We start from the raw sequence: 23,574 nt of genomic DNA on the forward strand, positions 1-23,574 counted from the left end.
GAGAGAGAGAGAGAGAGAGAGAGAGAGATCTTGACTTTGGGCTGGGTAGAAGGAATTATATGTTATGATTGTAAAAGGAGGAAAAAAATTATGCATATATATATATATATATATATATATATATATATATATATATATATATATATATATATATATATATATATATATATATATATATATATATATATATATATATATATATATATATATATATATATATATATATATATATATATATATATATATATATATATATATATATATATATGCGTCACCTTGCTAGTTTTACAATCATGTGAAAGTTTTGTCCTCGTTGCTTCATACTTTTAGCATAATTTAGCATCAGATCAGGAGAGACACGCGGCGACCTAAGAAGTATATCAAAGCAGGTGCCTCAGATTTCAGCTTCAACCTGGAATCTTATCTTCCCTTTATTTTCTAATCCAGAATTCAGACAGCATTGTTATCTGAACGATTTATTAGCTCTGGTTTCTCCGTGTCATACCTACACGCGTCCCCACTAAACTGTGTGTTGAGTGTTCATGTTGTGACCCAAGAAACACCAAGAAGAGATGAGACGCGAAAGAAGGAGGAATATGTGACAAGAACAGAGGACGAAAGACATGAAACACGAAAAAGGAGGAACATGCGACAGCAAGAATGGAAGAAGGAAGAGATGAATCACGGAAGGAGAAATATTATATGCAAAAGAAGGAAAAGATGAAACACGAAAGAAGGAGGATGAACATGCTACAGCAATAATGGAAAAAGCAAGAAATATAGAAAGAAGAAATGGAGGAGGAAGAAAGAAAGATAGAAATACGTAAAAAAAATGACGGATAAAAGAATTATTTCAACATGAAAGCAATTACCAAGAAGAAAATTTTATGAAGTTCATCACGTCCTTTGAACCAACAAGTGACATAAATGATTAGGACACAAAGGGCCGCACAACGTAAGATAAAAACACCCCATCCACACCGGGCCTGGGGAAAGCTTTCTATCCAGGGTTACACCAAGATATTTCAATCCATTCTTCTCAATTTTCCCCACTGAAATTAATTTCACTTTTTTTTTTCTTTTCATTCTCTTCTACCATCAGGACGAGTTTTTCATTAAATAATACCTCTTGATTCACAGTTTGCTTGGAGGTGGTAACAGTGCAGTCTCCGTTTACATATATATATATATATATATATATATATATATATATATATATATATATATATATATATATATATATATAACTTTCCTTATGTATATATTTATTCATCATAATGCTCCCATACTTAATTTCATGACTAATATTGTCTTAGAGATCTTTCTTTCATCCGCCTCCTCTTTTCTCCTCTTCTTTATTTACTACTCTAGAAATTAACTGATGGAATAATTAATAGCCAAAGCTGATAAATGCTAATATCTGCTGTATTTCTTGAACAACAAAGGCATTCAAACACTTTAAACACTTTAAACACTCAACCAGTTATTCTGTCTTTTCTATCTCTTTTTAACAACATTTAATATGTGTAGATTACGACACACCCGACGGGAACCTCAGTACATTGCAACATAAACCGTGCATTCTCCAACTACGCGGTAAATAATTTTGTTTATCCCAGCCGCTCCCAGAAACACCGTGTTTACCATTGCTTTCCCCTTCCCATCTGACCGCTGGGGCAGGAGGATGGACTGGAACGTGGGGAAAACACGTCCGTTTGCACACAAATTTACCGAGAGAACATTCTGTTGGTGGCGTGAGGCAAACATCAGGCCAGTGGTAGTGGATCCTGATTGGGTTCTGTCGCCTCAGCAGTGTCATGTAGTGCCAGTGTGGTGATGATTTCAGTAAACAAGATATATAGTAACAGTTTCGTTAGGTAGAATGTGGATAGAACGATATTCCATCACATGTGTTGTATAGAATGAAACAAGAATTGTGGTGTCCAGTGTTACCATATTTCCAAATACTGTATCTCGTTAGTTATGCCTGACAGTTTCTTGTTCCTGTAGGTATCTTATGTCTTACCACGAGAGTACGACGAGAATACTATTAACGAGGATTTTCTTGACGTTTCAGCCAGTACAATACACGTGGATTATAACCAAGATTTCCAAGTACTGTATCTCATTTGGTACACTCAGTGGATGTCTTTTTTTTTTTTTTCTGTTGGTATCTTGATCTAAATTACTTACCACGAGAGTAATATAAAAAGAGGGTTTCTTGAGGTTTTAGCTAGTACAGTAAATGTGGATTATAACTAACCAAGATTTTATAATATTGTATCTCGTTTGGTACCTTGATCTACAGTTCTACACCACAACAGCACTATGAAAAATGGTTTTCTTGGTGTCTTAGTCAATATAATGCACGTAAATCATAACCATGTACTGTATTACGTTTAGTACATTCGACAGATTCTTTTGTGTATTGATATCTTGATGAAAATCGCTTATTGCCACGAGCGACTGTTAAAAGGGGTTTCCTTGGTATTTCAGCCAGTAAATACAATGCAATATTTTAACCAAGTCATTCTATCACACAGGAGCGGCGCTATATGATCCTGTTCTTGTAGTGCCTTTCATCACATAGTCCAGCCCAATTTCACCATCTGGCGGGAATGATAATCACCTCGAATAATGAACACTTACTAAAGGGGAGACGGTAACACACGGATGACGGTCTTTTTTTTTTTTTTTTTTTTTTTTTTACAGCAGTGAGTGTGATGCAAGATGTAAGACGATGTGTGATAAGTAGTATGATGATTCTAAGTGACTTTTGATATCTTCCACCCCGCCTATCACGTTGCTCTTATTTCAGCTTTTGGGGCATGATAGAGTGCAGTACCGTACCTCTTCTCCCTTTCCCGTAGCGAACACGTACTGTACTGAATTAAGCAACACTGTTGAGTGGCTACACTCCGCTGATAGATGAAAAGACTCCCAATAACTAGTTTTGTCTAGTCTTTCAGGCCCTGGGCGGCGGAACTTCCAAGGCTACTTTCAGTAAACACTACCTAGCTATTTGTTCTCAGATGCCATACCTCTCCCATCTGTGGGTCTGGCTGTGTGTGCTACTACAAGGCCACCCAGTCATGTCTTGTTCATGTTATGCTCATAATATTTAGTTTTTAAATGGCTGTATGTTTTTGAGTTACACAACTTGTCCCTGTCACGAAGTTTTCCATTTTTCTTTTTTTTCCTTTTTCTTCGTTATTATCAGAAAACTTTAGCGCTGATAGTTTGTGTATATTTTTTGTTATTATTATGATAGCCTGCTATTGGGAAAATCTCCGCAAGTTCGTGAAATTTTATTAACCCAGAAGTGAAGACTGGCAAAGCGGAGGATGCACAGGGTGGTGCAAAAGTTAAGACAATCAATATGAACATCTGGTTATCGTTGTCCTTAGAACGATCATACGTGGAACTTTTTAGGAATCTTCCATTTCCCATTATACATGAAAATACTGTTACTTATACTTCAGATAATTTATTTTCTAGGTGTAGCGAATCAAATACAGCAAACTGACAAGTATGCTGCACCACCCAGTAGGTTGGGCTGGTCGCGGTTGGTGCCTCTCTTCGGTCCTCTCGTCTAGGTAACCCTTACCTGTGTGTTTTACAGCTCACCTGTGATAATGGGGGCTGGGTCGGGATGTGAAGGGCTGTGAGAGGGCCCTGACATGCACCACAACAAGCAGCGCACCCCTGTACCTTGTAAATGATAGGGTAGTGGGAAAAGGAAAGATTTATTTTGCTGGTTGGCTGCTTCATGACGCCTCGGTTAGCACCTCAGACTTACTTATTGTGATTTACTGTTTCTAGGTTGAGGCGGATATGTCTCTCACTTGTATCATCATTCCTCCTCCTGTTCTGTATGATTTCCGGCAAGGTGTTGTGGCGGGGCTGGTGTATCCTGGTGTAGGTGGCTGGTCAGGTGTGGGAGAACCATTTGCTTTAATTGTTTTTTACGTTTTCTTAGGGTTTATGGAAATAACTTCAGTCTTTTAATTTCAAGACAATGACTGTTTATTTCCCGATACAGTATGAGCTCCCAAATCGTGATGTGTACAATGAAAGGATCAGCAATGAAAATCAAGGAACAAGGAATCTGAACCAAGCCTAACGTTACTAGCCCCTCAGATGAAAATGCTTGTTATCTCATCATTGTCCGTTTTTTGTTTTGTTTTTTTTTACTGATTCCACTGTGCCGATTTTAAGGAAAATAAAAAAAAAAAATGTGTAAATTTGCAGTTTCAACCAATACTCCACCCTCGACCCCTGCTAACCCACTGGACACTCCCATAAGGTAAACTAACCTAACCTAACATTTAATCACCTCCTAACTGGGGAGTTTTCGCCCTCCTTGGACCAGTGTGTACATTTCAAACTTCCAAGAGGCAAGTGTTGTGCAGGTGAGAGATTTTCAGTAGAGACTGGTAATCTCTACCTTCTCAGGCATAAAAAACCAGGTTACACCACTTTGGTCCTGGAGTAATCGAGGAAGGCTATTAAATAATTGTGGTCCATAATGGGTGAAGCAATTGTGTGTTAGTGTCTTCATGTATTTTGCCAGTGACCCACTGGATGTAACAGTGTGCCTTTTACAACTGCCATTGTAGCCTCTCTGTGCCTGTAGGTGAGCCATGGGCAGTGAGTGTCTAAGGATGTACCAGGGAGAAGTGAGCTTGTATTTATAGTGGTATAATTAGTGGAAATTCATCAGTTCATTTTCTTAGATGAAATAATTTGTGAGGCAGCCAGTGACTTCTACCAGCATGCTCACTAACAGCGATATTCTCACACATCACCGTATGTTCTCTCTCAGAAACTTGTAGAGGAGTTGCTGCCACCACCACCATGACCCCCACCCCAGCCCCCACCCCCCTGGAGAGTGGGAGTGGTGGGGCACCCATGGACTCCTTGGGCGGGGGAATGGGTGGCCAGATGGGGACCATTTCCCTTGGCGTCCTCATTCAGTACATCAATCAACGCACCTACTCAGACCTCCTTAACTTGGCAGAAATGTAAGGGAATAAATCACTGTTTTTGCTGTTGTGTCTTACTGTGAAGTGAAGGGAAAGGCAGAGTTTGGCAGTTAGACTTCTTGATATACAGATAATAACTGTGTTCTTTCCCTCTCTTTCTGCTTTCCTCTGAACAATTAACAGCCTGCCAAGGAAGAGTGACATGGAGAAAAAGGTTGACATCGTCCAGTATGCCCAGCAGACACGGCAGCTTTACGTTCGGCTCCTTGCCCTTGTTAAATGGGCGGCCAGTGCCTCAAAGGTGGACAAGTGCTGTGTAAGTACCAGTTATTAGCATCAACATAAAGGAAAAAAACAGATAAAGAGAGAGTCCTTGTGTTTAAGTCATGGTAAGTCTGTGTTTCAGAGAGGGAGAGAAGTACTTTTAAGAGTATGGTAGATACTGTGGATGGAAGAGGATGTTCTGTGAAGTTGACAGACTAAGTGCTGGTGCTTTGAAGAGAAATTGGAAGAGCGAGAACCAGAGTGTGTAAGGATGAGATGCAGGGACAGGCATATTGCAACACAGGGAGGATTAGATACCACAAAATAAAATGGGGAAAATTCTTGACGGATCTGATAATTTTGATTTGTCTGCAGCACATCATGGCATTATTGGAGAAGCAAAACAGCCTCTTCACGGACACAGCTGACAAGCTGTACCACATGACCAAGGAGAACCTGGTGAGAGCAAGGCTACCACACTTCCACATCCCTGCTGCTGTAGAGACCCTCACAACAGGTGGGTGTGCAAGAGATTTCAATACATTACTTCAAGCCATCTACACTCATTTTACCTGTTGTTCTCTGTTATTGTGGATGGATGCAACTTTGCAGTCTACCAAAACACTGCAACATTGCAGTTGCAGTTGATGACCAGTTTTGCCTTGCATCAGATTGCTTTTCTTTAGCTTATGTCATATGGATACATATTATAATTATAAAGAAAAGGGATGAAGTAGATCATTATAAAAATATTCATTTGTATGTCACAACGCTTCCTCACCAGACACTCCAATCATTTCTGATTAGCACTGGAAATAGAATCAACAGTGACACCATGACAATTATAAATAAAGTCACTGCCCTGCTCAATAAATTATCCACTTCCCTACTAAATAACACAATAACACTGACCATGACATTGCACTACCCACTGAACATCTCTCTAATTCTGTTTGGTGAAAGAAATGGGACTAGCAATGTCAGTAGGACCATACTGACCATATCTCTGCAACTTCAACACTCTCTTCAGGCTCTTACAATCGACTGCCACTCACCATTCGCCAGCGCATCCTTCCACCAGAGCCCGTCACCACACAGGAGCGCAAGTCAACCCTCACAAGGCTGGAGCAGATCATCCAGCACCGTCTTGTCACCTCAGAGCTGCCGCCCCAGATGAGGACATGCAGGGTGAGGTGTTTTTAAGGGTGGGGATGAGAAAACCTGCTTTTGCCAGAGAATTACTGTTGTTTATTTGATTTTGCATGAATGTGAGTTGGGTTGTGTAGATTAGCAGTGATGTGTTAAAACTTTTTTTTTTCTTTTTTTTTTAATGTGAATGATTATAGAGCTTTTAAAGATTCGTGTCAGGAGTCATCTCTTTTGATACAAATGCATAATGATGTATTAGGGTTTCTCTTAAAAAAAGAGAGTAATAACATTGTTTTAAGTTGCATTAGAGTTGAAAGTGAAGTAATATTAAATGAGTTTGTGTGGGTTGCTAGGAATTTAATTGTTGGTGGCTAGGCTTCATATACAAGTAGTTATTAAAGTAATTTGTCATTTGCCTACTACTATAAAGTTGATTTATATATTACCTGATAAAATTAATTGTGCCATTCATGTTTCAGGTATATAATTCTTCATTCTCTCTCTGGTAACTGTTGCATCCCTCCTACAGATAGAGAATGGGAGAGTGCGCTTCACTGTGGAACATGAGTTTGAAGTGAGCCTGACCCTGATGGGGGACGCCCCTGGAGAGCCGTGGAGACTACTGGAAATAGAGATCCTGGTTGAGGACAAGGAGACGGGAGATGGGAAGCCACTCGTTCATCAGATGCAGGTTAGGGGATGACACATTTGGTTTGTGTTCATCAAGTAGAGGCAGTGTGGATGGATGTCCACTCATGTTGTAGCATTTTATCATGTTGTACAGAATGGCCTGATTTTTTTTTTATTTGGTGTTTGTATTTACTGATACTAATGCAGCCATTTTGGATTTTTAAGCACTATTCCAGCTCCATGCTTTGAGTTAGGGTGACCAAATCCCAAGAAATCATATTGGAAATGTTGGTGTGAGCTACCCCTCCCCAACAGCAAATCCCAATGATATTTACTAGTCCTCTGCAACTGAAAGTTATGTTGAAAATATTAAAATGTACCAAAGTGTTACTATGTGAAAAAAAATGCATACATCCTCAAAATTAATAGATTTGGTGTTCAAAATGCCACATTTGGGTGCATTTGGGAGACTGCATTTACACCCTGAGAGTTATAGTTTGTTCACTGGCCAGCATCTACTGTGACCTGACAAGTCCTGGTATTATTTTACTCTTTTAAGAGTCTCAATATGGCTTTCCTTATCCTTATCAGATAGAGCTTCTCATTCTAAGTAATTTGAACCCCATATATATATCCACCACAAATCATTTAAAATACAGACAGCAATTTTTAAAGTTTAATTAGCTTTAGTTTGGTTATGGGGGTTATATTTGACTGATATTGCTTCTAGAGCAAGCATGATCATCATTCATTAGTATGAGGGTAAAGAAAATATTAGCAGTGCTATTATAACTCCCATTTAATAAATATTCTAAAACTTCCTACTTGTCTCCTGGACGGTGATTCTGCTGGCCTCCACTTACTTGCGAGAACTTCCAATATTTAAAGTAACTAGATGGATTTTCATATTTCTTTTAATACCGCACACAGAGGAATAAGTCACACATCTCCACATATAGTGGGGATGTTCAGTGAGAAGCTCTCACTATTGATTATATTACAAGCCAAAATAGGTCCACCATTCTCCTCCAATCAAGCCACTTGTGATTGCTCCAAATATCACCATACAATCACAGATTTCTTCACTATTATATGTTCTATGATGATTTTGAAGGCATATTTGGATAGATGATCTCTTTCTTTAGCTATCTGGAAGGAAAATGCATAAGACAGTCTAGTAAATGAGAAATAACATAAAATTTGGCAACTTTTCCTCATCACTGAGGGGACCAGAGCCACCAACCTATGTGCAAAGGTTAGTATTTACTAATCTGACATTGGGGCTTGTGTCCAGTGTTTAACAAATGCAGTTGTGGGGTTAGTAAAACCAAATACAACTGTGGGGCTTGCTGCCTCTCAATTACTAATACGATGTTTAAAAAAGCAGGCCCATAGATATGAACGAAAGTCAAAATTTGCATTCAGTTATAGTGGAGTGCTAATAATTTTGCCCTTCTGTGTGTGTATCTGTCGTAGCAGGACTGTCATAGCAGACCATTGTTTTGATAATTGTTGTCAACTCAATTAGTGATGAGTCTGACTTACATAAAAGTTGTTGTTTGATCCCAGGCTATTCCCTCATAACAAGCCTTTGGAGAAATTTTTCATTGTTTCAAAACAAGGCATTACATGTATTTGTGTTTTTACATGCACGTGTCTGTGCATGCATTTTTACTTGTGTTTATGATGCTTGCTGTGTGACACCAGGAATAGTGTATACATCATTAAAATGTCAAGTTGTTTGAAAAAAATGTTTTGTTATAGTTTATCATGCTGAGCAGAATCAAGCAGACTCAGTGCAGAGAGAGATCCTTGACACAGTTAACATCATGTCTTCTTCCTATAATAAACCAGTAACATAAATTTACTACTAATTGTACAAATTATGTCTCTTGTCTACTTTCTCCTTTATTTCCCACCGTGCACAGATTGCCTTCATCCACCAGCTGATCCAGTCACGTCTTCAGGATAACCCCAATCCTCTGCAGGAGACATACATGGTTCTTCACTCTTTCTGTCAGTCCCTGCAGCTGGAGGTCCTCTTTACCCAGACCCAGAAGGTAGTAGTTGGAAGCATCACACACCACCTTCTTAGAAATGTTGCTTTCAGTTTCCATACTGTCATGTTTTAACACAAATGAAGATAAGAACTTTTTTTGAAGGTTCTGCACTCCTGGTATCATATGTATTGTCAGTCACCATTCTCACTCTCCAATAAATTCAGCTAACAAGTTGCTTTATCATAGCTCTGTCATACACTGTTGTACTGCATTAAGTCCATCCATCACTTCTCCATCCTCCTGACCCTGTTCTTCATCCCTGGTTCTCATCAGCTGCTGGAGGACCGGCTGGACTCCCACATCCGCATTGAGGAGTACATCCAGGGGCGCTCCCTCACACTGACCTACTGGCGTGAGCTGAGCCAACATGATCCCTCCTCCCAACTGGGCTACAGGCTTACTGTACAGACAGATCCCACTCAGCCCTCTAAACCTCTCACTGTCCTCCACACACCTTGCCTGGGCTCCAAGGTGAGACAGTGTACTACCTCTAATAGTCTCCCATTGCATCTTTTTGCATTGTCAGAGTTACAAATAGATTTATTGTGGCTTTCAGTCCAAAGCTCAAAATTATCTTACCGCATTTGATGGCTCATAAGACACATGGGCTCATAAGACGCACCCAGTTTTGGCAGACATTGAAGTGAAAAAAAAAGATAAATGAGCGGATTTAAGTTCTGAATATGAAGTGAAGGATTTCACCTGACATTTGAAGACTCTCATATGCCTTTAGATCATTATTAGATTCCAATATTTTGGTTTTAAAAACTTTAATATTTGCTAGTAGGCTACGTACCAATCCTGTTGTGAGATGTAAACATGTACCAGGCATATGGCGTCAGCAGTGACTGTGAGAGACTACAGGGGTAATAAAGTTTGTTCATAAGAATGTTAAAAGATAGGTGCAATTTTAATTGTATGAAAGTGTATCTTACCTCAAGGAGTAACGGCATCACACTGTAAAGAACGCAGTGAAGCTTGTCCGTGTCACCGGGTTCGGCGCGTAACCAACTGCATATTTGTTTTGGTGCAAGCAATGCATGTGTGCATGGTCACTTAGGCAAATTCTTCCGGACTGGTGTCATTCTGTGTGAATTACCGGTATGACCTATTGTGTATTGTTACCTTGAAAGAAAGAGTTGTTTTGTGATGTAGTACCAATCATCACTTTGTTTACATATGCAAAGATGTCTGGAGTTTGATTTTAGAGCCTCTGTTGCCATAGACTTACCACCAACCACTGCCTCAATGCTGAACCTTGGCCTCATAGGACACAGGCTCATTTCCTGAGACTTTTTTTTATTCTTGGAGAAAAGGTGCATCTTATGAGCCATCAAATATGGTATATTGTTGAGATATATTTATTAACATTAAGATTTTTTTTTTTTCCTTCCAAATCTACTTATCAAATTCTGATGCTTCTTCAGACATTGTCAAGAAACTATCTATAGAAGGAAAGTTTTCATTGTGCTCTATCATGTTTGTAATAAGTGAATCTAATCAATCTTGTGTACCATGATTTATTTTGGTTTGATTGTATATTGATATTTTTGTGTCGGGCTCAGTTAGTGCTATTGAGGTGGTTAAAAAATCAAGGTAAACACTAGAATTTCTGTTACTCTATCTTTATGGGTGCAGTGTGCCCTTGCCTAATTTATAGTTTCATCCCCTTATCCAACCCTAGGAGTCAGAAATAGCAGAGCGTGCCATCAGGAGTGACCATTTGTCCATTGAGCGTTTGTTGGTGCACACCATCTACCTCAGGACCAAGGCACGGCTGTCTGAGCTGAAGCAGGAGCTGGATGCTAAGCTTGGTGCAGATGCTGAGAAGTGTGAGTGTTGGTCAACATTTATGTCTTGAATGCAGAAAATGTGTGAAAATTTGTTTTGATCTGAAATACAGTGCAACATCCTCTTGTGATACAGCAAACATGAACCCTGTGACTCATAAGGAATGGTTCTGGTTCCCCAGGCCAGCTGAGTGGATCTCCAGCAGTACTTCATGTACCTATACTGCAGCCCAACCTGCGGTCTGAACAGCTGTTAGTAACAGTGGACACCCACACAGGCGTGCTCCTTCCCTCAGTCCCACAGTATGACAACTGCCCCATCATTCCAGAGTTACAGGTGGCCCTCAACCATGACCACACCAAGCTACATGAACTCATCTCAGAGCTCAGGTGAGTGGCCCTTTCTCCAGGCCACCTCAGGGTGTAACATACTGAGGGATTAAGGTGGTGGGGGTCTTACATGAGTGTTAACTAACTTGTACAGTGCTATCTTCATTTCTAATGCTGGCCCTTAAGTAAAGTAGATATCACTTGTGATATCAACACCTTATTGCACCAGTCATAATTGATATTTTAATAATTTCTTGTATTGCCTGTCCAGACATCAGTATACATCATCTATCACACTTACCTAACTACTACACCCTTGCTTCATCCTTCATTTCTAATTTATGTAATAAATGGCCAACAGGTATTGGTTGATGGTGCGACGGACCGAAAAGACTCTGCAGCATCTCCCAGCCACAGCTCACGAGCGGCTGCCCCTCATGTACTACACCTCCCATCCCCTCAATGCCCTCTCCAAGCATAAAGTGTTCATCACCTTCCACAAGCACCCAGGTTATGTTGTGGTGAGTTTACACAGGCTCATTGATGTAACTATAGATAAAATATTAAAGTGTGTTGGTATTCGATTAGTGGACATATCATGTAGAATATTGTGTTTTGCATCATTCAGACAATCTTTCATTATGTCATGAACTATAGGTGAACATTGCAGTAACTGTTTGATTATGCATTACTAAAAGTAAAGGCTCTTACCTACAATTTCTTCTGTTTGTTGTGAAAGTGTATAGATAATCTTGTTAAGCTGTGGAGTTAGCTTACCAAACACAAGTATTTTCAAGCTCTTCTAACATTGCTTCTCCTCAAAATGTAACTTAATCGATATATGTTCAAACACTCCTTTGTGTCACCAGATTGTTGAGTTCCATGAACGTGAGGGAAGCCCTTGTGAGGTGGAGCAGAGCCTGTACTTCATGGTGGTGCGGCAGGCCAGCATTGAGGACAACCCAGATGATGACACAGTACAGACTGCCATTCCCAAGAGTTACCTGAGAGCCTACCACCTGGTGAAGCTGGACTCCTTTGTGTGTACCCATGGTCCTTCTACCAAAGTTGATGGTGAGTTAGCTCCCTGCTGCTTTGTAGGTGTGGGCAAGGGTGAGGCTGAGTTCTTATGTTAAGGGAGTTTAGCTTGAACAGTTTATAACTGTATTGATTAAATGAAATTTATCTTCATGCTGTATTTTATTGACATAGAGCTCATTTTTCCCTGTAAAGAGTATGAAACTCTCATAAGTAAATCTCCGAGTCAGCTTGGTACTGTCATGACTCAGGTTTAGAGCTATTATTTTCTCTTCCATTCATGTTATATACGTTTACTTATCAACACTTGCTCTTTGACCTGAAAAATCAGAAGGTTAATTATTCTTGCTTACTATGAAGCTGCCTTTACTCTTTAATGAGGAATAATATTATTATTATTATTATTATTTGTTAGTTTGATTTACCTTCCAGGTTTCTGTGACATCTTGTGCAGTATAACATATTACACAATCAACTTCAAATTATCTCATAAATGTAATATTTCTTCTCACTTCCTCCTGCACCCCCTGTTCACATCAGTGGTGGAGCCAGGTGAGCGGGCGCTGGGAGGCAAACGCAAGTTACTCCAGCGCAGTGAGCCAGCCAGCAAACGTGTCAAGGTCCCAGCATACTTCCTGCCTGATGTTGCCCAGTGTGTGGCCATGACTGATGTGAAGCTGCCTCTGACACATCTCTCTCTCAAGGTATGATTGACCACAAATAGATAGGAAACTACCAGTTATTTATATTTATGCCACCAAAATCTCAATGAATCATGAATTTGTTGCATCCTTTTAGTTATGCAAAGCTTCATTCAATATTTGAGTTGATCGTTGGCCGCTATATGGAGGCTTGTCTCAAAAGTGTGATTAAACATTGTTTTCAGACAAACCATTGTTTCTCTCTCTCTCTCTCTCTCTCTCTCTCTCTCTCTCTCTCTCTCTCTCTCTCTCTCTCTCTCTCTCTCTCTCTCTCTCTCTCTCTCTCTCTCTCTCTCTCTCTCTCTCTCTCTCTCTCTCTCTCTCTCCACCAGTCATCACATAGTCTTGTGCTGTTATTCATCCATCAAACAGACTAACAGTTTAACACCCATGTCTGTCCTGATAGCTCCGAGAGCACGGGGTTTTCAACACTGGGGAGCAGATAGAGGAGGGAGGTATGGGGGTGCTGCTGCGTCTCATTGACCTACCCAGCACTGAGGGATTGTCCGCTAGCACCATCCTCGCCCTCCGCAAGCACCTTCTATCTGCCTCCATCCGCATGCAGGTGGCAGTGGCCTGGGTGAGTAGTTACTACTGTCATTCAGTGTCTAGTGTGAGAGTATTGCTTCCGCCCCCAACCAAGATGCAAATACATGTATAGTTTATCTCCACATATGTGCAAACAACAGTCACTCATGTCTACGGTAAGAGTCTTGTTTTCATATATTTTGTGCTGTAATCATCAAGATGTAAGTATTTATGCAGCTTATCTTCATTTGTGTGCAAAATTTGTTGGAATTCTTCAAGCACTGAGTGAAAAGTGACAAGTTACAGCAATATTTTGTACTTGAATGGTGTCATGATGGTCATGTGCCTCAATCATTCAATCAATATATTGATTGATATCAATTTTACATATGTATAACGGTTCTTTTTTAAGTATCCAACATATTTGAATTGTTTGTTAAAATTCTTTAAATTCCTTTTTTTTTCTAACAGGTCTGGACTTGTACAAAAAATTGGAAAAAATTCTCTGATAAAATTTTTTTATCTAAGCTTACAGATGAATACATTATGAAATGCAGAATAGGAATATTCATATAATATATATATATATATATATATATATATATATATATATATATATATATATATATATATATATATATATATATATATCAATCGAAAAACGTGTGTTTTCTATGTGTATTAATTTTTTTCAAAAAGTGAAAAATTATTTTTATTTGTACCTTACTCCAAAGAACTCAGACGACTATTTTACATATGCATAACTGTTCTTTTTAAGTATCCAACATATCAGAATTATTTTGTAAAAATTCTTTAAATTCAATTTTTTTTTCAAAATTTGTAACGCAGGTCCGGACCTGTACAAAAAATTGGAAAAACTTTTCCAATAAAATTTTTTTATCTAAGCTTACAGATGATTACATTATGAAATACAGAGTAGGAATATTCATATAAAAAAAATATATATATATATATCAATTGAAAAATGTGTGTTTTCTGTTTTAATTTTTTTTTCAAAAAGTGAAAATTATTTTCATTTGTACCATACTCCAAAGAACTCAAACAGCTATTTTACATATGTATAATAGTTCTTTTTTTAAGTATCCAACATATCAGAATTGTTTTGTAAAAATTCTTTAAATTGAAATTTTTCAAAATTTTTAACGCAGGTACAAAAAATTGAAAAAACTTTTCCGATAAAATTTTTTTATCTTAGCTTACAGATGAATACATTATGAAATACAGAGTAGGAATATTCATATAAAATATATATAACAATTGAAAAATGTGTGTTTTCTGTGTTTTAATTTTTTTTTAAAAGTGAAAATTATTTTTATTTGTACCATACTCCAAAGAACTCAAACAGCTATTTTACATATGTATAATGGTTCTTTTTTAAGTATCCAACATATCAGAATTGTTTTGTAAAAATTCTTTAAATTTATTTTTTTTCAAAATTTTTAACGCAGGTAGAAAACCTGTAGAAAACATTGGAAAAAAATTTTTTGATAAAATTTTTTTATCTAAGCTTACAGATGATTACATTATGAAATGCAGAATAGTAATATTCATATAAAATATATTTATATCAATCGAAAAATGTGTTTTCTACATGTTTTATTATTTTCAAAAAGTGAAAAATTATTTTTATTTGTACCTTACTCCAAAGAACTCAGACGACTATTTTACATATGCATAACTGTTCTTTTTTAAGTATCCAACATATCAGAATTATTTTGTAAAAATTCTTTAAATTCAAATTTTTTTCAAAATTTGTAACGCAGGTCCGGACCTGTACAAAAAATTGGAAAAACTTTTCCAATAAAATTTTTTTATCTAAGCTTACAGATGATTACATTATGAAATACAGAGTAGGAATATTCATATAAAATATATATATATATATATATATATATATATATATATATATATATATATATATATATATATATATATATATCGAAAAATGTGTTTTCTATGTTTTAATTTTTTTTTTCATAAAGTGAAAATTATTTTCATTTGTACCATACTCCAAAGAACTCAAACAGCTATTTTACATATGTATAATAGTTCTTTTTTCAAGTATCCAACATATCAGAATTGTTTTGTAAAAATTCTTTAAATTGAAGTTTTTTTTCAAAATTTTTAACGCAGGTCCGGACCTGTAGAAAACATTGGAAAAAAAATTTTTTGATAAATTTTATCTAAGCTTACAGATGATTACATTATGAAATGCAGAATAGTAATATTCATATAAAATATATTTATATCAATCGAAAAATGTGTTTTCTACATGTTTTATTATTTTCAAGAAGTGAAAAATTATTTTTATTTGTATCTTACTCCAAAGAACTCAGACGACTATTTTACATATGTATAACTGTTCTTTTTTAAGTATCTTTTTTAAGTATTTGACACTTTTCCAGGTCCTTGTTCTTTAATTTTTATGTACAGAATTAGATTAAGGTATTGATGCTCTGAGTTGTAGCATTCATTCCCACTTGTAAGTAACAAACAAAGGTATTTTTGCATAATATTTAATTTACTGTGTTATGTGAAACTCGCCTACAGCAATTCACGGGATCGAGGGTGTTCGGAATGGAGTACCTTTTTACCAATTGCCCGGTGGTGAGCCAGCACTCTAGGGAGCAGGGACCACGGCGGGCCTGCTACTTCACATATGACGTCACAGGTGCAGAGAATGTCAACACTACTGTAGAGGCAATCCTGGCTGACTGGACTTCCATAGCCAGGCTCTACCAGCTTGTGCTACAGTTTGCGGCTCAGCTGAAGGCATCCAGAGGTGTGTGGGGGAGCCTAGGTTAGTGCAGGATCTTGGGTAAGGATAGGATAGACATCATCTTCATCATCATCATCATCATCATCATCATTATTATCAAGAGCATCCTAATCATTAAAGATATGTATAGAACCTTCACCATATTAGCTATTTCATTCTATAAGTTTATTAGTCAGGTCGCATTTGTTTTGTGATTAATATTTCCACGACATTATACGTGCTTCTGACTAGTATTATTTTAGATTGAATGATGTGCTTCTCCTGTTTAGGAAAAAGTATATGTACACAGAAGTATTATCCAGTATTGTAATAAGTTTCAATGACAGTCCATACATATTTGTTTTCTAATTGATTTTGATCCACACATATCCATTTGTCAGTAGCACACTCATCCAGGCATCTCCATTATAGCATTCTTATTCTTTCTGCACTTATAATCTCATGTTAAATCAGATTAAATTATCTGTTCTGATTCCTCTGCATTGTTTCTGCCCCTCACTTGCACAGCTGGTGTGGAGTCAGCAGGTAGCAGCAGCAGCAGCATTAGTAGCAATGTGCCAAACCCAAAGACATTGAGTGAGATGGTGAGGGTACGCTCATTCAATTACAAGTCCATCACACTCTCCTACGGGCCAAGCTTTGATGCCTACTGCGTCCTGCGTTTTGTGCCAGAGAAAAAAGCCTTCACAGTCAGCTTTGGTGAGTATGGTAGTGAGAGTCAGACAGAAATAAAGAAAATAAATAAGTAAATAAATTTAAAAAAAATGTGATATGATTAAGAGAATAAAAGCTGTAAATTGTATTTATGTGTATGTTGCAGGTTTACTAAATCCATTTGTTGTGTAACTAATATTATTTGTACATTCTTTTTCACACATCACAAATGCATCTCATGGTCATTATCTATCTATATATATATATATATATATATATATATATATATATATATATATATATATATATATATATATATATATATATATATATATATATATATATGTGTGTGTGTGTGTGTGTGTGTGTGTGTGTGTAATGATGAAGTGATGATGCCCTGATGCAATCCAGCAGCTCAAGAATAATGGTAGTGCAGCAGAGTTGAATTTTAAGCATGCTTGCAGGAAGCAGCTATAACAAAGGGGTTAAGGTGTCAAGAAAAGTAATAATAAATTGGTAAGCAAGAATTGCAGTGATGTGATGCCAGTGTAATTTAGGTAGACACATGATTAAATAACATACCATGTATGTTTCTCAGGCATGAGTGGTGAGGGAGTGTGGGCCACCAACCCACACACACTGATGCAGGAGCAACTGCAGGAGTTGGTCAACCAGAATGGAGTGATGGGACTGGTGGACTTGGCCACTACCCTGCACCACACCTACCAGCCTCTCCTTGCCATCTCACAACTTTCACCAACCCTTCACTTGGGAGTCATTGATAAGGTATTTTGCTTATTGAATTCCATGTTCTCTGTCAGTCACATGTATTCATGCTATTAATTTTCCAGTGTGCACTGCATGCAGTGTCATAACAATGAGACTCAGATTAGATTCTAAGGTTGTTTGATCAATGCTAGTTGAATCACCCTAAGGAATGTTGATGAATAATTGTGCTGCTTTTGATATTTTTCTGCTGCTGCAAGTGGCCAGTGTCTTAGTAAGGAGGCATTTGCACTTGTATGTGGCCTGTGCAAGAAGCATAGAGTAACATTCTGTCAGAGATTGACATGTATTTCATGCCTGCCTACCATACCTCCTTTCCTAAGTCTCCTTTTCCCTTGACAAGCAGAAGAATAATCCTGTCAAGAACTTCACAATAATGCCGCAGTCGCCTACACGTGTCAACATCATCTACCGCAATGTGTACTGCCTCAATGTGGACCTGCTGCAGAATGGCCTTGTTGCATTGCGGGACGGTGCCTACAGCAGCTTTGACACCTCCAAGCTGATTGAAGAATTCATACAGATACAAGGACTAAAGGTACTGTGAGCAATTAGTGCCATTCTTGTTGTGATATGTGGTGTTCTATTTATATTTCCTTCTTTTAGCTTTGTTTTCCTCTTTAGCTAACAGGCTTTTTTTTTTTTTTACCAGAAATGTTTTTATTTTTTTTATCTTCTCATGTCTGCCTTACATGGGCTACACAGTAATTTAGAAAATTGTTCATACAGAGTAAGAATGCATGGGAAATAAGGTGCTTGCTCTCACAGGAAGCTAACGATTTACTTGATCTCCTATTGCCAAGTCCTTACATGTACAGCCTTATCTAGAAGAGTAATAATTCATATTACAGTGGCTTGTTATAGTTATTGAATTCTTGTCTGCAAAATGTGAATAGTAAGACATTCCTTATCTACTGGAAATTAATGAAGAATTTTCATAAGCTTAAAAGGTCATGGTTGTCCACCATTACCTCACTTCAGGGAGGCTGTAATTCAGTGGTTACTGTCCCTGCACAGGCATTCCTCAGCAAGTATGTGGACGAGTCAGCAATCAACATCCGGCGCTCCCAGTCTGAGGAGGAGAATCCCCCAACACCCATACCACTAGATGACACCCTTTGGACGACACACAAGGCAGCCTCCCCTGCCCGCCATGGCCCAATGACACCCCCCATCAGCTCCAACCCCCACACCCCTGCCAGCCCTCACCCTGGTGGCATCACTCAGGTAATGTTCACATGTGTTGGCTACAAGTGTTTATTGGTCAAGTTGAGCAATTTTTGTGCCACAATAAATTACAGATGCCCATTTAGGAACCACCATATAGAGGGGAGATCAAGACCACAAGATTATGCTGCATTTTCATGGTTTAAAAATTAAAATTTGATTGATGTTACTGATACAACTGCAATGTAAACACTTAAAATGATCTGAAATGCAATTTATATTTCTTTTGGCCACTGCTTAACACTGATTCCTATTTGCCAATTTCTTTTATCCCACCCCAGACTAGTGGCCATGGAGGCGGGTTTGTTGCCAGCCCTGCACAGACTGGTTTTTCCTTAGCCTCCCCACCACCTCTACCAGGCATGAACCCTTCCCCTGCCATGCTGCCCCACCCCTCTCCTGGCTCTGGCTTTCTGGGCTCCAACTCTCCCTCCTCAGCAGCCCAACATGGTGTCTCCTCTCCTGGGTTCCTAGTTCCCTCCCCTGCTGGCCCTCACTCAGTCCCCATGCACTCGCCAGCTTCAGCCATGATGCACGGTAAGGAAACTCTGGCTGTCATCTTGTTGCTTATGATAGAGGCATTGAGTGAGTTGAATTATCAGTAGTGATGGTGATGGCAAAAGTTATGACATGAAACTCAAACTTATTGATAGCTAAATTGCCTTCTTATTTAGATGCAGGTAATGTTTTTTGCCATATTTATACACACCTAATGTCAGCAACATGACATGGATGCCTTCTCCTGTATGAGCCAGATAAGGTAGAGCTGTTCATCTCCCATTCTCTTGCCATCGTTGTCTGTATGTGTTGATGTTAATTGTGTATATCATGGTAGAAAATATGTACAGTGATCATCAGAACTTGGTGTGGTCTTATGTACAGGCGGTGGAGGAACTGGTGGACTGGGCAGCAGCTGTGGACCTAACCGAGTGCTGCCAAATAAACCATATGCTGCAGCTGTCCCAACAACCCTCACCCACGATGCTTTCCACACCTTGTGTTCTCCCACTCCAGTAGGTGCAAGGAGAGGGGGGAAAAGAAATAGATATAAAAGAATATTAGAGACTTCAGTACATATGAAATATGTTTTTTTTACAAAGTGATGTCACATTTAACTGGTAATTATTCATAAACTTGACCACTAGAAATACACACAAGATGACCTTAAATATATCCATCCCTTACTCACCTGCAGATGGAGGAGTCAGGTGGAGAGAACACCATCCAGTGCTTGCTTGAGCAGTTCTTGGGGATCACCTACATCAAGCGACACTTCCAACAGCTCTGTGAAGGCTGTGAGATGGTGAGTTATGTGATCTGTGCAGGCACCAGCTGAGTTTGTTAGTACCTTTCAGATAAATAAAAATCAAACTTGTACCCTACTCAGTGAGCAGAAATTTGATGCTCTAGTAGGCATATTAGTTATATAGAGAGGTTCCTCTGGTCTATACCACAAAATTGAGTGAGTCGATGATATGTAACTTGCTTTTATTATTTGGAAGGTGTTCATTTGTGGCTGTAATATATCACTACAGCCTCAGAAAGCAGGACAAGCAGAACACTTGTGACTCTTCCATAATTCAAGTCCTCTGAATTCCAGATGAAGGCAGTGAATGGAGTGGAGGCAGGCAGCTTACAGTTCAAGACAGAGACATTGGTGTGCCAGCTTCTGGTGCAGTCCAGCCCTGGTTACAGCCTCATCCTCAAGCTGCAGTCTCCAGCTGACCAATCTGAACACTGGACTCAGGAGGAACTACAGGTGAGAAGCAACTTTTAATTCAATAACTACTTGTTTTAATATACAAATAACATCAAAGAAGTTATATTACTGTTGCCATATAAAATATGATTCTCTTTCTTGCAGACCATAGAAAAATTTTTCCGTGCAAAGGTCCCAATCCCACCGTACAGGCCATATGCTGTTCAGTCCTTTTATAACATCCTCAAGTTCTCTGCCCGGGTGCTCAGGGATTGTATCAAGCTAATGCAACTTGAATTGGTGAGTGGAGGAAGCCTGAAGGACTTGATGATTTTCTTAAATCATGGATAAAAATTTGGTGACGTCATCTGTTAGTCTTGTCCTTAGTGACCCATCACCACCTCATTGCAGAACCCCAGCCCTCAGCTCCAACAGCAGATGAAGTGGAACATCCAGTGGTGCCTCACTAATCCTCCTGTCGGATACCACATAGCACCACCAGGTCTTCATATAGTGGTGGTGTCTCGCAGCAAAACCCTCCTCTTTGTAAGTAACATGTTGTTGAAGATTGCTAAATCACATTTAACTGGTAATTATTCATAAACTTGACCACTAGTTTGTTCATAATTTTCTAAACTATTCAGCAATAATTACAACACGTGTTGTGATCACAGTTCCAGCTGACCCGTGTGAACACTGGTGTTGGGGAAGATGGGTCTGGCTGTGTGATGCTGCCAGTGGTGTACGACTCTGTTACCAACAAGACTCAGGTGGCTGAGCATCGGCAGCCTGCATCAGCTCTCACGCTCACCAACCAGGTCATCAATGACATCATGGCTCGTGCTCACCTCCAAGCAGGGGAGCTTTGTCTCTATCCTTATATTCGGGAGCTAGTTTGTGGTCTTGCACTTGGGTCTGATGGGGCAGCCTTGGCTGTTGGCCCTCCACCACCAGCACCTCCTTCATCTTCATCCACTGTCACCCCTGCCTTAGGCTCGCCTCACCTGCCTTCTCCACATGTAGCTTCTCCCCACACCCCAGGTTCCTCAGCTGCCTCAGTCCAGGTTTCTGCCCCATCTCCAGCTATGATGTCCAGTGCTAATACAGCAACCTCAGTCTCAGCCCATTACACCTGTCCTAAGCCAGTGTCCAGCGTGAGCCATGTGCCTGCAGGGATGGCCACCATGCCTGTCATGGCTGGCAACATGAGTCAGGGTCATATGACTTCTATTGGTGGTGGAATCATGCAGAGTGGTCCTCGCACACTCCAACAACCTGGCCAGATGACCATTGGCCCTGGGGGCATGCAAGCTCATGCAAGCATGCAAGCTGGACCAGGTATGCAGAGCAGTCATGGGATGCAGACCAACATGCAAGGAGGGCCTGGAGGAATGCAGGCTGGTGCCATGCAGGGACCAGGGAGTATGCAGGCTGCCATGCAAGCAAGCCATAGCATGCAAACAGGTCCTGGGGGTTTGCAGGGACCTGGTGGTTTGGGTGGGCCTGGAGGCATGCAGCCAGGGATGCAGGCTGGACCTGGTGGTATGCAAGGACCTGGAGGCATGCAGGGTGGCCATGGGATGCAGGGAGGACCCGGAAGTATGCAAGGTCCTGGGTCTATGAGTGGACCAGGATCCATGGGTGGACCTGGATCAATGGGAGGACCTGGAACAATGGGAGGTCCTGGAACCATGGGGCCAGGAGGTCGGCAAGGAGGCTTTGCTGGCAACATGATGAACCAGTTCAACCGATGAATCTGGCTGAAGGCTTACAACAGGTGCCTGTATTCTTCCTTACAAAGGGAAAACTGCTTGACAAGACTGAGTTGGTTTAGTGATCAACCACTTTTGACACCTTTGCTAATTGGCTTGGGAAGAAAACCAGGATGAATTTTGTTGGAGTTATTAAACCATTATACTGTACAGTATTGATCGATCCAAGGTCAGTCATTTATTTCTTATTTGAGCCTTTTTCAGGTTAATATTTTGTGGAAAGTACTGTTAAGACTACAAAATAAAAAGTTATTTTTATCCAAGGTCCTTAACTTCTCATAATAACTGTGTATACTATGACCAAGGCTGATATCCTCTTTAAAGGGAGCACCCAAGACAAAATAGCGTTTCTCTCCTTGTTAGGATGAAAAGGGAATGGAGTCTCTAGGCCCTTCTCTTTGTCCATCTCCAGTTTCTTTATATATATATATATATATATATATATATATATATATATATATATATATATATATATATATATATATATATATATATATATATATATATATATATTTATTTATTTATTTATTTATTTATTTATATATAAACCCTCTCTCTCTCTCTCTCTCTCTCTCTCTCTCTCTCTCTCTCTCTCGTGTGTGTGTGTGTGTGTGTGTGTGATATAGGTAAGGAGAGAGAGGGATTAGGAATTTGCTTGAAAGACTGAAGTTAATTGTTAATGATGAGTGAAACATGAAAGAGAAAAGGTAGTGCGAGCAGGTGTGTAGAAAGGAAAAACGAGAAAAGGGGTATCCGTCATGGGTGAGGCTAGGAATGCAGTTGGGTGTTGAAAAATTAACTAGTGGTGAAAAAAAAAGAATAGATGTGGATAAAATGGTACTGGAAAGGCAGCTGTGTAGTGTGTAGATGGGCCTTGTATAAGAGAGTCATTGGTATAAGTAAGAGGTGATAGAAATGAAGAGGATAAAAACCTTGATTTTAACGGGGTTTTGTAGATTTTATAAACAAATGTAAGTGAAATATATTTAGTTGAGAATAGAATAAATGATAGTTTTATTAGTAGGTAAAGTCCCTGAAAAAAAAAAAAGAAAGAAAAAGAAAACTACATGATCAAAATGCATGACAAGTGTTAGTGGTAAAACTAATTTGTTGGGTGAACGCAAGGATGGTATACGTTTCTTTGGAAAGAAGGAAGATACA

General features: G+C 39.1%; 1 protein-coding gene across 6 annotated transcripts; it reads left to right on the forward strand.

Annotated features, from left to right (window-relative positions):
- Positions 1-3,453: 3,453 nt before the first annotated feature.
- LOC135110528 (mediator of RNA polymerase II transcription subunit 14-like) lies at positions 3,454-22,671 on the forward strand. Of its 6 annotated transcripts, XM_064022934.1 has the most exons (27): positions 3,581-3,596; positions 4,252-4,306; positions 4,826-5,024; positions 5,169-5,301; positions 5,625-5,766; positions 6,280-6,437; positions 6,928-7,089; positions 8,957-9,088; positions 9,362-9,559; positions 10,773-10,920; positions 11,061-11,268; positions 11,570-11,729; positions 12,078-12,282; positions 12,787-12,950; positions 13,354-13,527; positions 16,047-16,296; positions 16,783-16,974; positions 17,528-17,715; positions 18,059-18,253; positions 18,733-18,942; positions 19,224-19,479; positions 19,825-19,955; positions 20,138-20,245; positions 20,543-20,701; positions 20,807-20,941; positions 21,053-21,187; positions 21,316-22,671. In XM_064022934.1, exons 3-27 carry the CDS (start codon positions 4,858-4,860, stop codon positions 22,393-22,395), a joined length of 5,190 nt encoding a protein of 1,729 aa, XP_063879004.1. In that variant the 5' UTR covers positions 3,581-3,596; positions 4,252-4,306; positions 4,826-4,857; the 3' UTR covers positions 22,396-22,671. The 6 variants fall into 6 exon arrangements, with proteins under 6 accessions (XP_063879003.1, XP_063879006.1, XP_063879007.1 ...); XM_064022933.1 differs by lacking the exon at positions 4,252-4,306 and having other exon boundaries at positions 3,454-3,596; XM_064022936.1 differs by lacking the exon at positions 4,252-4,306 and having other exon boundaries at positions 3,454-3,596; positions 18,062-18,253.
- The last annotated feature ends 903 nt before the right edge of the window (positions 22,672-23,574 follow it).

This window comes from Scylla paramamosain, chromosome 20 (assembly GCF_035594125.1).
Source record: "Scylla paramamosain isolate STU-SP2022 chromosome 20, ASM3559412v1, whole genome shotgun sequence".
Lineage (NCBI taxonomy): Eukaryota > Metazoa > Arthropoda > Malacostraca > Decapoda > Portunidae > Scylla > Scylla paramamosain.